Source organism: Varanus komodoensis, unplaced genomic scaffold (genome assembly GCF_004798865.1).
Source record: "Varanus komodoensis strain SLA01 unplaced genomic scaffold, ASM479886v1 scaffold3, whole genome shotgun sequence".
Classification (NCBI taxonomy): domain Eukaryota; kingdom Metazoa; phylum Chordata; class Lepidosauria; order Squamata; family Varanidae; genus Varanus; species Varanus komodoensis.
Genome location: NW_025335761.1, coordinates 38,997,706 through 39,015,197, shown reverse-complemented (window position 1 = coordinate 39,015,197; position 17,492 = coordinate 38,997,706). Strand labels below are relative to the sequence as shown.

The 17,492-nt window shown below is 40.9% G+C and overlaps 1 protein-coding gene across 17 annotated transcripts in view; it reads right to left on the bottom strand.

Moving 5' to 3' along the window:
* Positions 1-17,492, bottom strand: part of NRXN3 (neurexin 3) — a 1,430,678-nt gene that overhangs the window by 190,601 nt on the left and 1,222,585 nt on the right. For all 17 annotated transcript variants that reach the window (XM_044437223.1, XM_044437237.1, XM_044437228.1 and 14 more), the window contains one exon: positions 6,569-6,740. In XM_044437223.1, the coding sequence (XP_044293158.1) occupies positions 6,569-6,740 (172 nt within the window). The remainder of the gene's footprint in view (positions 1-6,568; positions 6,741-17,492) is intronic.

Here is a 17,492-nt window from a genome sequence, read left to right as displayed (position 1 = left end):
ACCCTGGATTTTAGAAAAGCCAATGTTAATAAACTCAGAACAATGATAAATGAAGTTCTCACGGCACCTGAAGCTGGTGACTCTACAGCATTTCAGCCAATGCATCCGCAATAACAATGAATAGATCAGTTTCAAATTATTCTTCCTTGAATATATATTTTACACAGAAGGATGTGTGTGTATGTGTGTGCAGTATGCAGACATACACACACACACACACACACACACAATATCTTTCTGTTGGATATGTGCCACCAGCTGATTAGGATGGCATGGTATCATTTATCCAATAAGGGTTGGCTACATGGCAACAGTATGGGGGACCAGCAAATCTCTTGCACTTCCCTCACTCTGAATGGAGGAGAAGAGAGAGAAGGCGTCAGCCTATTGGCCAAGGGACTGTCTTGCTGCATTGTGCTGGTGGTTTTCTTCCCCAGCAATGCAGTATTACAAGACAGGAAACATCCACTTGGTTGCCTGGCAACTGGCTGTTATGCTCACTCTTCCATCTCATAGCGATTTCTGCAATCCTCCAGAACATGACAGAACAAGAAGGTGCTTTTCAGGGGTCCCCACTGGTTCAGCTCACACCAGCATTGCACTTCTGCTTTGAGGGTTGCTCCCCATTAGGGACAAGGGTGGGATGTCAGAGACAATCATGGCATGCAAAGACATGACCTTTCAAGATAAGGATTATTCCTTCAGTTTCTCAAAGCTTAGCCAAGCTAGTAATGCATTCCTTTAAATTTGATCTCTGGCCTTCTGTCTTACCTGTCCCTGCAAATGAACTGCACTGATGTTGCAACTATGTGAGATGTAATTGGATACTTTATAAAAGTGCTTTGTCAGTGTCCAATTGCTTTCCCCATTTTCTTGTCTTTTTACACAGAGCTACAAAGCTTTAGAGTCCATCCATCCCACTGGACTGGCTTCATCTTAATTCCATCTTGATTGACAGCTGTGCTTTGAGGCAAGTGGCACCGCTATCTCTTTGCTCATTTAATTAATAACTGTTGGTCTATCCACTTAGACAATCTGAAGTTCAAATAACTGCAGATCAAGTAATAAGTGTATGTAGCTTGAGTATACAGTCCCACAAATGTGAGAGAAAACTTGATAACACAAAAAGCTGCATATCCAGAATTAACTCTAGTTTTTAAGTATGACAATTCAAGACAAATACTGTCCTTCAGATGAATCCTCAACTTCAATTGAGGCACTTCTGCTAGAAAGGTGAAACATGTGCAATTGAAAAAAAAATAGTACACACATGCTGAAACACAATGGTGAGAAATCTGTCATGGAAAACCACATTTCCCAAGGATCTCATCTTCTAGAAAACAGCTGTAGAAACATTTGAGGCAGTAGGTGATGGGCAGATACTTCCCTGTCACAGTCTGCTACCATAATAGCTTACACAAGAAGAAAAGGGAAGAGGATGGAAGGAAGAAGGGAGCGAGGGGAAAAAGATCTCCCTCCCTTTTTACTCCACCAAACCCCACAGGCTCCAGCATCCGGGAAACCACTGTAAATTCAGGGTAGAAGAATTTAGGAACTCTTGGAGCAGGACATTTCCTTAAAGATCTTTAACATTGTTGCCCATAATTCCAGGTTCAGATTCAAATGAATCCTAAGTAAGTTTGCCAATTGGTAGCATCACTGTATGTATTACACATTTCCAGATCTCTTCTTCTGACAACTTGAGCGGTATTGGTGACTTTTCCATTTTCATTACAAACGTTTCATGGGGATAAGACTGATCTGTTATCATTCAGGCAGAAAAAGCATGACCTAAAATATTGTAGGGCTGTTATGATAAAAAAAATTGTAACTTCTCTCCCTCTTGAGTATCTGCTTAAACCATCATTCTGGTTTGTGTAGGTAATGGGACAGGCTAAAAACCTAAAAAATGAATAAAAATCTAATAAATAAATAATAGAAAAATTCTGATGCCTCTGAGCTTCATCCACTGGTTTCACTCCACTGACGGAAGAGAAGACATCCTGATATAGCAGAAACTTTCATCAGCCAGATGGGGACCGGTGATTTTTGACCATGTCCTCTCTTTCATACAGCTCCCCCTCATTTCCCCACAGACCTGCTCCAGAGAGTTGAGGGACTCTTTGGAAAAGTGTGAGAATGTGACACTGGGGAATCTGGAGAGAGAATCAAAAGAAATTTCCTTTCAAAGAGCTTTCTGTCAGAAGCGGGATGCCATTGGTTAAAGCTGTTTGAGAATAGCACTGAAGAATCTTTGCAGGACATCAGCTAACAACATTCTACCTAAAATAAAATATTTGGGAGTTATTCACAAAGAACTCCTGAAATGTCTTTGAACTCTTTAACTTTTGATGGCTATATTCATGATATCCAGTAACTGATGCACCAAATTTCAGTGTTCCTGGTTAAATTATCTGAATTACTTTATTATCTTAATTCACTAGGTAGCCTCCATTTAAAATAACCTTAAGTGAAAAATATCCCTGAGTATTTGAACTGCTAATTATCCACATTTGTTCACCAGCCCTTCCTCAGACATTGAGATAGAAGAGCTTGTATTGTGCATGCATGTATGTGAAGAAACAGAATATAAATAAGCCCTTTAGGTTATGGCATCAAATACCAGCAAATATATATAAGCTATCCCAAGGAAGTTAGGGACTGCTTTGTTTCTTTACATCATCCATGAGCTACATTATGGAGAATTTTTTTAAAAAATCAAATCACAGTACAAACTGTGATATTTTTTTGGTGTGACTTTAGAAGAGAAAAAGAGAAGTCACAAAGTTTGGGTCTATTTAAACAACCCAATTTTCCACTCCAGACTGTGGATTCCTTTTTGAAACTTATCATTTGCAGTGGCTCAGCATGCAATAAACCTCACATTTCCTTCCCTGCAAATTTTAACAAAAATTGGCTGGCCAAAAGCATAATGACTGAGGGATCCATTACAGATATATGCCAATTCAAGACAAAAACTTTGGAATGCTTTTCTTGATAATGCTTTACTGTTCTGTCCTCTATTTCTTTCTCTATATGGGCTGCAAGTTAATAAATTAGTATAGTAATCAACTAAGGTTCTAATTGTTTAATTAGTGGAAGACAATTTTCAACTGTGTGGTATAACTAGAGGACCTATTTCTTGTGTGTGTGTGTGTGTGTGTGTGTTTGTGTGTTTGTGTGCGAGAGAGAGGGAGAGGGAGAGGGAGAGGGAGAGCGTTCACGTGTGTGAACGAGTGAAGAGAGAAATTTGTTTTTGGAGGCAGGCTAGTGTAACAGAAAAGGAAAAAGAAACTATTTAAGATGCCACATCTTTGGCACATCTTTCTGATAAAAAGTGATGCTTTGTTGAAATTAAAAGCGATTTGGGTACCAATTACTTTTTGGTGATTCACATTAGATTCATTAATAGAGTAATTTAGCTGCAGAATCAACTAAAATGTTTTGATTATGATATGTAAAAGATAATGCTATAACCTAGAAATGAGTGGGTAGAAGAAGCCAGATTGGGACCTATTGGTAGTACTCTGGGTAATTTTCAGGAGATTGCCAAGTTTCTGACTTCCAGTTGTTTAATAATAGTGATAAGAAAATGACTTTTCCATCTTAGTCAGGTTGTTGAAATGAAAAACTATGGGGTAACTCGGGAGTGAACTTTTCCATTAAAGTTTGAACTCAGCTCAATTGTGTTGCTGAAAATAAATTCCTAGGCTCAAAATATGCTCAGAAATACCATGCTGTTTCATCCTAAGTGCATTTGCATATTTGTTGCATCTAACCATGCTGATAGATTTGGGTGTTCTAATAAAAAACAAGGTAGCTCTTACAAGACTGAATTCTGCTCAACCCTCATCTAGAAAACATTAATACCCTTTACCTCAAGCCTGAATCATTTGTCCTGAAGGCTTTGCAGCCTATGAATCTCCCAGAAACAACATTTTGCACAGAACATTCTGAAGAGAAAGATGGCAACAGGTTGCCAATCTCCGAATTAGATGCTTTGGTTGCAACTGCCATCCATCACCCACTATGCATGGCTTATTCCTCCAAAAGTACTTGCTGGAAGAGGAATGAGATGCACTTGAAGGTGTTCGACAGTGCCATGGTGCATTGCTCTAAGCTCCTGAAACCCCTTCCAACTTTATTTGTGGATTGAAACATGCCCACTATACTAGATGCAAGTTATTCCAACACATTTTGTCAAATGCATTAAGGATAGCAGTTTTAAGATCTATATTGAACTGTGTTTCTTAGGAGTGTCCCAAAGATGGTACAGAGGAAAGGAAAGTAGGATGCTCAATAACAAGGAGACATTTATTGTTATATTGTTTTTATATTGTTATTTATTTATTGTTGTGAGCCACCCCGAGGCTTCGGCAAATGGGACGGCATAGAAGCTTCCTAAATAAATAAATAAATTTGTCTTACTTCTCACAAGTCTAAAAGTGGTGTTTGTCATAGCTGAGTTTTTGAGAAGCTGAGTTCTGTACCTCCAACTCTCCTGCTATTTGACAAATAATAGAAAATCACAGAGGATTAAGGGAAATGAGAGAAGAAAGGGGAGACTTATTTAAAACAGGGGTAGATAATTTGTACCCTTCCTGATGTTTTGCCAACGGCTTCCATGATTTCTCACCATTGGCTATGCTGACTAGGGCGTGTGAGAACTATAGCTAAGACACCTGGAAAGCCATATTTGCCATTGCTGCTTAAAGCCTAGCATTGGCTGGGAAAGCCAAATTTGATTCTTAGTGCAAATCAATAAACCTTCTGCTTTCTGTTCTTCTGTTTTTCATATCTTCTTTTGTGTGCATAACAGCCTCATTAATACCAATGGAAGATCGTCAAATAACATAGATGACATCACATAAATTATTATATTCCTTTGTATTCACTGTTACTTTGCTTGCAAATAAGATTACATATCATGAGGAAAGACAAACCAGTTAGTTAATACTAGAAAGGGAGGATCTACTTGCTGTTCATGGAAAAGTTATTTAAATGCTATCAAGATGCCAAGCCATTTTAAAAAATCGATCAATTGTTCTATTCCAACCAGTCAGCATATATGTTGGCCAACAAAGTTAAGCTCAGAGAATCTCAACACATGCCCAGTAAGCACAATATGCCTTCAACTGGCAAAATCTGAATTTCTTTCTCAATTTCCTACCCATCTCTTCTCATCCCACTTGCTGACTTTCTGCTTGGCCAAATCTAATTGTTTAACTGGACAGTATAGACAAACAGGTGATATTCGAGATCACCAGAATTCCCCTAGCACCATCTCATCAATAGTGGCATACTTGATTGCTGCTTGTGTTAGTAATCACTGCTTGCACCACACAAACAGGAAATATGCACATATTGAGCACCAATTTTATGGAAGTTTTGCACAAGTTTCTGTGAATGTACATACATTCCCTAACCTTTGCAATTTCCCTTATTAGTGTAAAAGTGTGACTGATTCAGTCTATTGAAGAAATTTAAGCCACTTAGGAAATGTGTATAATTCAGCCTAAGATATAGGAATGAGATAAGTGTGAGCATGTGTTCTGTGATTTACAGATATTTTTGATGGACATATGCTTGCACTTGCACTGGAACTTTGATTGTGAACAAAAGCAAAACTTTCATATATCTCCACATTTGCTATGCAACAGATTTCTTCAGCAGCAGAAGTGAGTGAGATACCGACCTAATGCAAACATAGTTCAAAAACAATCTTATGGCAAAAAGATGCTCTAATTTTACTAATAAAACAAAATCCTAGATGTCTCAGTAGGTACATAGCAACAATTTCCTATCTTAATTTCATGAAAAAAAAAACGAATGTTATATTTCAGACTTAACAATCATTTAAGTGAAAATTGTTAAAACTGAAATGTTTGATATTCAAATTCCAAAAAAATGCATGTTCAGTAGAGCTACCCTAACCCTAACAGGGGTTTTTATTAATATTATTCTTATTTTAGTATTATTCCTCGTGATGATAACAATACAAAAAAAGCAAAAATAAGGAGTGCAAGTATCTATGATCCAGAATACTTACAAGTTCCTAAACAGCCTTTCTGTGTCTTCCCATTTTCCTATTCTCATAGATTAAGAATAGCCACAAGTAGCAATTATAAGTTTGCCAAATCATTTGGACTGCAGTCTGTACCAACTTACATTGAAGTATTCTTCTTGTCACCCCATAACATCTACAGGAATGCTCCAGGGTATGCAGGTAATGTACTGCGGTTTTTGCCACTCTCTACAGAATCAGATTACATGAGAGGCCTCACATAATAAATCTGTTATTTTTATATATTACATAAACCACATATATTTGCCTCTTCTCTTCTTAAACAACGTGCATTCATCCAAATACTTTCTTTTTTCCAACATGATCCATAATACCCGAAATGTTATGTTTTCTTCATTTTTTTCAAAAAATCAGTTTAGTTCTTCAGTCGCAGACAGCACTGTGGAGTTGTTCACCACACACCGATTTACTGTTTTAAAGGGCAGGGTTAGTAGCTCAAGAAAGAAAAGAAGGGGGGAAAAGATGCATTCATTAGACATTTACCTGAAGGGTAGTGTTCATTCACTGGCCAGCCATCCACCTGAAGTGTAGCGTTGCCACCATTTCGGGTAAAGCGCACAACATGGTATTTGCCATCATTCACTGGGGTGCTCTCTTCTTTGATGGAGATATCTACAGTGCCAATATTGAAGACTACACCAATTTTGCCTTGTTCCTGTGAAGGAAAGAGAATGGGGGGAAACCACTTGAAGTCTGGAAACCAAGTCCTATGAGGAACACTTGAAATAGCTGGGCATGTTTAGCCTGAAGAAAAGAAGACCAAGAAGAGACATGGTAATTGTCTTCAAATATCTAAGGGGCTAAAAAAAGGACATATATTCTGTTACATCTGCTTGAAAACATCTACCTTTAAGGACCAGGTCCAGAACATCATGCATTTAGGGAAGAATTTCACTAACGAGGCATAAGAATAACTTGCATTTGTGCAAGTTCTCCAAGGTGTATCTGTTAACTGCACGCTTTAGATCAATTCCATATTTGCCATGTTGACCGAATTGACAGCAGCTGGGAATTCATGATTGGATGTTCTTCCACAGTATTAGTGCTTTATATCAATGTTTTAGACATTATGATGTATTTTATTTGAATTTCAGTGTATATCATATATATTTAAGGGAGTGGGCTACCCTCTGAGATTGCAAAAGCCACCTTGGAGAGGGGCAGAAATGGACACTTCTGTTATCCTTATGCCTGTCCAGACTCCTTCCCTCATCGTCTGGTACCCGAGAGGCCTGTGGTCTCATATCAGGAAGCCATGCTCCCTTTATGTTTTACCTAGGTCACAGATTTGGATACAAAAATAAATATAAAAAATGTTTGAATTCTGCATCTGTGTAGACCTTGCGACCTCATTGCAAATCATGAAACTCTTTTTTTAAAAAGTCCCCAGATAAACCCAGGAAATGTGTCACTCAACAAATCAAACACATGAACCTGTAAAAATTATGAAGGTTCATCAGAAGCTCAATAAACTGTTGGAGAATTTAGTTTATGCAGACCTGAAATAAACTGTGATGGAGTTTGAACACCATCACAGGGACACAGGAAGCTGGAACTGCTGGGGAAGCTTCTGCATGCAAAGTAGGTACTGCTCCAGAGACAGGTAGCATTCCCTTTCCTAGTCAAATGTGAATAGACCCAGTGTTCACTTTTCCTTTCCTTTCCTTTCCTTTCCTTTCAAAAAATTCTACTTGAGTCCAAAAACAGGAATAGCCAGTGTGGTGTAGTGGTTAAGAGCATGGGACTGGGGCTCAGATGATCTGGGTTCTAGTCCCCGCTCAGCCATGAAGCCAACTGGGTGACTTTGGGCCAGTCACAGACTCTCAGCCCAACCTACCTCACAGGGTTGTTGTTGTGGGGATAAGATGGAGGAGATATAAGCTGCCTTGAGCCCTTTGTAGGAAAAAGGCAGGATATAAATCAATCAATCAATCAATCAATCAATCAAATGTAAGATTTAACATAAAAACGAGCATCTGCATCATGATCTTAAACAAGCTGGTCTTGGACTCTCTACTGTTCTTTCCTCCATACATTAGCCTCCAGCCATCAATTAAAATAATAGTGAATTGAACAGCAAAGTTGCAAAAGCCAGTTCCTACAACCAGAAAGACTCTGGCAGATACCTATAGAAGAAAACGGAACATATAGGAAGGAATGTGTGCAAAACAGAAAGGTGTTGCTGCCAGCATACAGTGAGTGAATGCAGCTGCCCAACTGGCACTTTGTTAAAGCAGCCTCTACCATGCTACCAAGCTGTAGTCCTACTCGGAAACCTTTAAACTGTGAAAGAGAAGGGGAAGCATAACCTCCCTCTCCCATTCTCTCTCTCTGTGTGTGTAGGGGCTATAGGTCAATAGTAAAGCCCCCATGCTACATGCAGAAGGTCCCAGATTCGGTCACTGGCCTCACCAGTTCCAAGGTTCAAGTATCAGGTGATGCGAAACCCACAGAGTTCTGCAGCCTTCCCCAAAGTGGTGCCTTCCCAGTGTCTGGGGCTTCAACACCTTCAGTCTCAGCCAGCACAGCCAATGGCCAGGAATGCTAGGAGCTGTAGCCCAAAGCATCTGCAGAGCACAGTGTTGGGGAAGCCTGGCCAGACATAGGCATTTCTGCCTAGATGGCCTGATAGCCTGACCTGGTATCAGGATGGTTTCCAGTTAACTCTTCCCACTGATGGAACAGCTCTCGTGATTCCCAGTTCTCACACAGCCCCCTCAAAATTGGCTCTGGAGGCTTGAGAGGCTCTTCTAAACAGTTTGGGCAGGTAAAGAGGGCTATAGAGAGATGGGGGATATCTTATAGCGCAACTGGAACTCTTGTCATGCCGCATTTGATCTCACTCTGCATTCCTATCAATGACAAAGGCTCAAAGGTATGCTATCCATTTCTAATTATGTGAAAGGGACCACACTGAATGCATTCTATACCTGGCATGATATCATAGTTTAACTGCAGATGGAAGTCAGTACAGGAAGTTTGATCTGATGAACACAGAAACAGAAGATTTTGAATTGAAAGCCATTGTGGTACAGTGGTTAGAGGGATGGAATGCGACTCTGAAGATCCAGGTTTTAGTACCCATGATGCACACTTGGTAGTTTTGGTCCACTCATTGACTCTCAGCCTACCCAGCTCACATGGTTATTGTGATGATAAAATGGACTATGTAAGTCACCTTGTGTTCCTTGCAAGAGGAACAAAGGCAGTATATAAATGTCAACAACAACAGTAATATACTAATATATCTTCCTGGAGAATAAGGAAGAAAATAATTACAAGAACCAGAAGACATAGACTGATCAGTTTCCCTAAACAAGTGATCTCCAGATGTGCTGAACTACAACTACAATCATAGTTGGGGAGAATGGGAGTTGCACATGCAGATTTTTATTTGTTACTGTGCATCCAACAATTTCCAAATGAAACTTAGTAGACTCCTCCTTCTCTTCTTGTGTCCTAGTTTCCGCATTATTAGATGCCATACCATATGAAGCAATTAACATTTTCCTGTCCTCTCTTTCATGATCACTGAAAATTATATATCCTATTCCTAGTTAGTGTGATTTCAAGCCTTTTGCTGCAATAGGAAGACATGGATTCATGTTTAAGAACTACATTCAACCACATTTTCTTGCACGTTTTAATTTCCCTACCTTCCAAAGAATAGTCATTCTGCTCAACTCTTTTCTTTGCTCAATAGAATAAAGTAAAGTAAAATGACAGAAGGAGCTTTTCCCTCAGAAGGAGTTCTTATCAGTTCCAAAGTCTTATTATGAAAGGAATGGAAGTGCTTTTAAAAATTGTTCTCTTTTTTTGAAATATACCCATCCTTTTCTTTGTGAAGTTTGGAATGAGAGTGCTCCAGTAGAGCAGTATTTTATAGATACAACAAGGAGAACAGTGGTGGCTTGGATCCAGCTTCCTCACTGTGTTCATGGAACAGTCTCTGCTGGTGGAATGGGACTTCTGTATCTTCTCTGTTTCTTTGCAGAGAAGAACAGGACTTCTGCCCTCCAGATCTCTGGAGCGTTTCCCCAACTGGGGTTTGCAGTGTGGAGAAGCAGATGCAGAAGTTCCATTCCAACATATTCATTCTGTGCGCACATCAAGAATTAGATTCAGCTCATGCTACCTAACATCATATTGCCAGTGCCTTGCATAACCCCAAAGAGCAAAAAGAAGTTCCAGTCCCTTTGCCTTTGGGGATTTCTCTAAGGAGGCATTTGCCTGATTATACACCCCAGAAAAAACTTGGGGTGCAAGGTTTCAGAAAAAGGTTTTTAGCATAGTGCTAAGAATGGAAAGAGCTAGATTGTTTGAACCATGAAACAGTGGCAAGGTTATTGGAATGTTTACCTGCCACACATCTTATCAATAACTGTAAGCAGCAATAGAATGATAATTGCACAAGTAGTAAATACCTAGTTTCCCTGCTACTTATAAACTAAACTCAACACTCAGCCTTTGTTTGGCATTTACAACTTCTGTGAAGTCCATTGCTTCAAGTCTAAGTCCATTTCCAAGAGCAGAAGCTGAGTGAACAGCTTCATTCCAGACATGAACACAATTTCAGCTGTTATTTGGGTACCACTGACCCTCTAGTGGAGATGTATCTTCCTGCTGTATTTATCCTTCATCAGCATACATCTGCTACAAGTTGGCCAACTTTGGCTAGGGAGAGGGGATGGGAGCACACACAGATGTAAAGACAGCAACATGATTATATGATAAAAACAACTGTCTCTGTTTGGAGACAAGTCCCATTGCTAGTTCTTAGATGCAAGACGATGAAGAAAATAGGTAATGCCTATTGGTAACCCAGTAACCACAATAATTTTATTTATTTATTTATTTATTTATTTAAAACATTTCTATGCTGCCCCCATCGCAACAAAGCCTCGGGGCAACTCACAAAGAATACATAAAAACATACATAAATAATAATATAACAATTAAAAAAACAATTAAAAACCCCTGGTGCATTATTGGCTAAAAATGTTAAAATCCTAATTAATTCAATAATTTAACAATTAAAATAAGTTTTAAATAAAAAGGTCTTAGCCTGGTGCTGAAAAACAAATAACGACGGTGCCAGGCGGACCTCTCTGGGGAGCGCATTCCATAGATGGGGCGCCACCGCAGAGAAAGCCCTCCTCCAGGTACTCACCCTCCTAATATCATTCACAGAGGGTTCCCGGAGAAGGGCATCCGTTGCTGATCTCAAGGGGCGGGAGGGCATATATGGGCGCAAGCATTCCTTTAGATATCCAGGTCCCAACCCGTTTAGGGCTTTATAGGTCATAACCAACACCTTGAATTGGGCCTGGACTTCAATTGGGAGCCAGTGGAGCTGACGGAGAACTGGGGTTATATGAGAACAACGCCCAGTCCACGTCAGCAACCTGGCAGCTTTATTCTGCACCAACTGAAGTATCCGGACCGTCTTCAAGGGTAGCCCCATGTAGAGCGCGTTACAGAAATCTAATCGGGAAGTAAATCATCCATGGATTATATCCAATGACTTCATTCTATCAACTGAAGGGGGTTGTTAGTGGAGAGGATTTTCCACTTCAAATCCTCCTGAGCATATTTGGGACATGCATAAGGAAGTTCCAGCAGGTGAGAGGGTGGCAGAAATCCTGTTGCATGCGTGTGCAACCCAGTGTGATAGGCTATCATTTACAAACAAGGAATGGTACCATTTATACTGCCCCTCTGCCTTCTCCTCCATTTCATAACCTGATGATGGTTCCCACTGCACTGCCTATGGTTCCCACTACACTGGTGTGAAATGGGCTTCCACGAGAGGTCATTGAGGCCCCATTGGTGCGGGTGTTCAAGGATAGGCTGGACGTCCACATGATGGGCATGTTGTGAGTGGAGCCGGCTAGTGCCGGAGGTCAGACTAGATGGCCCGGGAGACCCCTCTGTTTCTATGTTTCTAAAATTAGCAAGAGATGGGTCTACTCCCTCCAGCAGCATAAACTGTGGCCCCAGCTCTTCCTCCAGCTATGCTCCAGCATGGCCACTTTTTCCTCTTGTGGGGATAGGTGGGCAGCCAGCATGATACTTTCCACACCACTTGTAAGGCAGTGGATTGGGGTCTCAGAGCATGGGGTCCCGGCTGGGCACAAAAGTCCAGAGCTGGGATGCAAAAGAACTCTAGATCCTCCAAAACTGATGTTGTGAGGCCATGCGACTGCACCCAAACTGAAGCGTGCTTGCGGCAATAAATACCTTGCGAGAATTTTTTTACCTTTACGTTTATTATCTTTATGTCGTGCAAGTATTTTTCACATGAACGGAGGCTTATTTTTACTGAGCTTTTGGAAAGGATGAAATATCTGTGAGGTGTGATGTTTCATGGCTAAGAGCCACAGTTTAAAGCTAATCTCTGCATTTCTCGCAGTATGAGGATCTGACTTCCAATCGTAATCTCTGCTACAGCCAAACTCCACTCTGGTCACACAGTCTAAGAATAAAGCTGTTCTGAAACTGCTCACATCCCACACTTGGTGGGAGTCCGACTTCATTTCTTATGGCTGGCGAACAGAGGCTATGTCAGTTGCCCGCCGTTCTGAGACTAAAGGTGCCATTCCTACAGGATGTACCCGGCTCGAACAAAAGATACTTGGTTTCTAATCCGAGCTCAGCCAAGCATTTGCTGGGTAAACTTCACTATCATTCATCTTAAGCTCTCCATTTATACTAAAAATATGAACGATGAAGCCTGAGTTAAGGACAGTGTAGTACTTTACACACCAAGAACTGAGCTGCCAAACCATGTTGTGCAAGAAGCAGATTCCATGACCTCAGACTGTGGGCAAGGAATAAAAGTTCTACTCTTCTGGAACATGCCAGTTTTTTGTCTGTTGGGGTTTTGTTAGAGATAGAAGCATTGAGACATGCTAGTTCCCCAACTTGAAATGTTATAGTCCGGCAAGAGCTCCACCAAGTAACACTGGTGGCTTTGCATCATGTTCATCTTGTTCTTGTTCTTCCCATATGCAAAGTACCAATAACTCATTCTTCATTGAAAAGTGGATGCAGCACAAATCACCTTGTTATAGTGGGTGTTTCAAGATTTATTGTACATAATATTTACTGAACAATTTTAAGATTTACTTACAATAAGTAAGGAATTTGCCCACTGGCACCAACCTTGTCATCTTTTTGGAACCAGGTTTCTTTTACAGGATTATTCTTCACCGTATGTTTTGCCTATTTCAAATATTCTAAAGTTTTTCTATATGATTTATGGCATTTTACTTTATTTTATTTTCTTGTTTTGATGTACTGCTGTATACTGCCCAGAGAGCTGTGGCTATGGGGGTGTATAGAAATGAAATAATAAATAATCCTAATAACTTGGGCCAATTTATGTTTACACATAAACTGCTTCTTTATTTAAGCTCTTATTTTAGAGGAGGTCATTTCTCTTAGTTACTTGTTGAATGTGTTATTTACCTGCTTTGTGGGCCGCGGAACTACTGAAAATATTTAAGATTCTTCTCTTGTTCCAATTTTTCACACATCTTCTGTTCTGCAAGTTCCATGAGGACTGTGTCCTACACTTCTGAGATGGAAAGACTCAAGAACAGCCAAAAAGCCGGGAAACCTGCTCAGCTGAAGAAAATACTATCCATCTCAGAATATCTTTGGAGAGAGACTATGTCCCATGCAGCCATTCCAGGCAAGTACGTTGCCAGAGTCTGAACAGAAAGTTGTCTAAAATGCAGCCAGGCAAAGACTTACCAATGGCATGCAAAATAGCACATTCTGCTTTCACTGCTAGGCCTCTTTCTCAAGATGGTCGGCACAATTGCTGGATGTCTGCATGAAGGTAGCAGGTCTGTGCAGTGCATCTGAAATGGCTAATCAGAGCTGTTTGACTCAGCCTATAGGCTGTGTTGGTGTTCCTGTGAGAGTATGTGTGCATGAAAATTATTTGGTAGAAATCCTAGAAAAACAGACAATCTCGCGCCAGAGAGAATGGGTAAACATGCATATCATTTTGCTACAGGCCAATTAGCTGCAGGATTGCAGGTTAAAGAGGGTCAAGGGACCATTGCCTTTTGACAACATTAATCAATTGGAGCTTGCTTTTGGAGACTGCATGCATTGGGCTGCAACAGTTTTCATCCGTCCCTCCCAAAGCAATTTATTTAGCCATGGAACTAGTGATATAATTATATAATGCATATGCCAATGTATTATATAGCAGTCTGAGAATGTAATGGTCTGTTGGTGCAGTTCAGCGGGACTACAGCTGCAGCATTGCTTTCATTGCTGGACGTTCATTATCGGGCAGCTATTGACAAACGAGGGAAGGCAGTGGAATTCTGAGAAAAATCAGCTGAAATGGTTGGGGGATTGAAAAGAACAATTCACAAAGAAAAATGCAGCTGCATGAACCTATCTTAGCATATAATCAGCTTATTTCATTGCACCAAACACTGAAACACTCATTGCTTCTCTCCCCCTTTCCCTTTCCCCCCTCCTCTCTCTCTCTCTCTCTTTCACACACACACACACACACACAATGATCACTAAGGTCATCTCTGAGAAAAGACAGAAAACATTGATTTAATGTTTCAGGGTGTTCTGGAACATTAGCAGCATTAAACCCTCTTACCCACATTCTATTAAACAATACATGGAATCAACACTATGGCAGACAACACCTTCCCTTTGCAGAACAAACACATTTGGTTGAGGCTGAATGGAGAACAGAGTAGCACCGAAGGGATGTTTGGGTGCATCATGAAATAAATAATTGGCTACACATTCCTGAAGGAGACCGTCTTCTCTGACTGAGCTAGTATCCCAAATAGAAAATATTTACCAGCCAACATTAGAAGGGAAGAGAGGGAACCTGGTGAAGCTCCAGCAAGAAAGCTTCCATAACTGTACAACAACCATCAAAAGGCTCCTGTTTTAGAAGTAGACACTGATGGCTGTTCCCCACCCCCAGTTAGGGTTGTCCTTTGATTCAGCACTGCAGAAAACAGACTCCTCCTTCTCAGACCAGTTTTGAGTCAGTCTGCTTTGGCTTGGTACTAAATCCATGACAAGATCCGGAAATCCAAGGCTTCGTACCTACATTGAGCGTCATGTGAAATAAATAAAGACCAAAGCTGCTTTGCATTGATCAGAAATGGATGGTGGTTGGAGGTGTACTAACTCTTTAGGAGCGAGTTACATGTGCCAAATCTCAGAAAAAGAGGAGCAACAGGGGTTTTGTTTAAATGTGCAGTGAGAATTTATTTATTTATTTACTTAATTTTCTTAAGAGAACTGCTGATAACTTGTTTATTTGTTGACAACAGTGGATGGATTTGTGGAGATCATTGTCCTCTGTGAAAAGACAGGGCTCATCCCAATTTCAGAAAGCTATCCATAGGGGCTTTTGTGGGCACATAGCCCAGATATTTTGAGGCTATCCTAAAGAGAACACAACCTCCTATGTTCCCTAGTCCTGAAAAGTACAGATACAGTGTACAGTGTCCGAACACTGAAAAAGACAGGTGTTGGGAGTGAGAAGGATGGATGCTTGGGTGCTTGTTCTCCAGAACTGTCGACTGGGTTTCATCAGGATCAGAATATGAAGCAGGATGGGAGCAGATAGGGAGCATGGGCCATGATGAGACACTGAGATAAGGGATGTGAAGGTGTTTTTCTCATGGCCAGACCTCCTAGGTAGACACACAGGTCCTGGGAATAATCAAGATGTACAGCTGGCAGCAGCGGAACCTGAACTTGGGAGTTTCTCAGACACAGTCCAGGCAATCCTGGCTCTTGAACCCATGATGCAGCATCAGCAGAGGAGAGTGGCCCAATTAGAGGATAGACATGCGATGAGGAGGTGTGCCGGCTTTCAGAAAGCAGAAGAGATGGGACCCAGGAATGCTCATAAGGAGAGTTCCTGGAGGTGAATACCAGACTGGGTTCAACAAACCACTTTGTGCATGCTCAGAGATTCATTCTGGGTGTTTTGTGCTTTTTGGTCAATAAAGAACAGTTTGCAAGGAAACCTTTGCCTTTGGCTTTTGAATGGCTGAAGGAAAACATTTTGCTTCCAACAGTAGGTGGAGAAAGATAACTGGAGTGGTTAATGTGGAAGGGGAGTTCTCCATTTTGGGGGAGATTCATTTCCCCTTCCCTTCCTCCTGCATTATTTTGGTCAACATATGAAAATGGCACACACCATAGAAAGATCCCAAGGCTGGAAACCTGAACAGTTTCAGAAGGATAAGTTCCTAGATCAGTAAAATAATGCTTGAAGTGTGCTGTTATTTGAAGGATGGTCCTACCAAGGCCCTGTCCTTGCCCTGCCTCAAAACACAATGACTATAGCCTCTGTCAAGATATACCCAAAGAACAGAAGGTGGATCTGTCTGTCACTCAGCTGCAGGTCTTCTCTCTCCCTTCCTCCTGCAGCATTTAGAGAAAGGAAAGGAACAGACTCAGTTTGGAGGCATAAAGTCTGCAGGTGTGGAAGGTATCTGAAACGTGAGGATGTAATGAAGCCTTGTTCATGAGAGGCTGTGTTTCTGTTGGCTTCAGAAACAGATCTGCTTTTCCTTAGGGCAAAACAGAATCAGACCAACACAGCTCATTTCTGCTTGGGCTTCAGATGTGCTTGAGTCTGATGAACAACCCTGCCCTGTCCTAGGTAGCTGTCCCCCTCACATAATTCATCAACAGTGCAGACAGCAGGGACTCCCAAGCCAATCTGAAAGGTTGGACAGATTATTGTTCTTATTACCATCACCATCATTTCTATTAGTGCTCAGTAGCCAAAGCATCAATAATTTCATCACGATGCCTTTCCCTCAGGCAGATCTGAATTGTTTCAGTGCTGTTTCTTTTTCCAGATTAATCATTGGTTAGAGCCATCCTTCAGCTTCTAGAGCAGGGTGGTCCAACTTTTTGTAACCCTAAGGGCTGCATGAAGACTTTGAGATGGAACCCAGGAAACACACAAAGAATTACATTTCTGTAAAGTAAATTAAAGTGTTTGTAATATATTAATTTAATCTAATATAATCTACACAATTAATATGTTTAGTTAACCATTAATTCGTTAATGGCTCAATGGTCACTCTAACCCCTTTCTTCCCTGTTTCTCCCTCTCTGAAACCCTCCCATGTGATCCCCCTGGCCCCTCTTGGAATTGGTGCACTAATACTTGATACTAATAATACTAATTCTCATACCTGAGCTGATGAACTCTTCCTAGCATGTGCCTTCCACTCCTGCTGATAAGTGCAATGGTGCTCAGCTCCTGAGAGCCTTTGTGCTTGTCAGCTGGAGCAATGTGGGGCATGCTGGGATGAGCTGTTCTAAGGCCACTGGACTGACCTGCTCTCTCTCTGGGCCTCAGGAAGAGAGCAAGACAGGC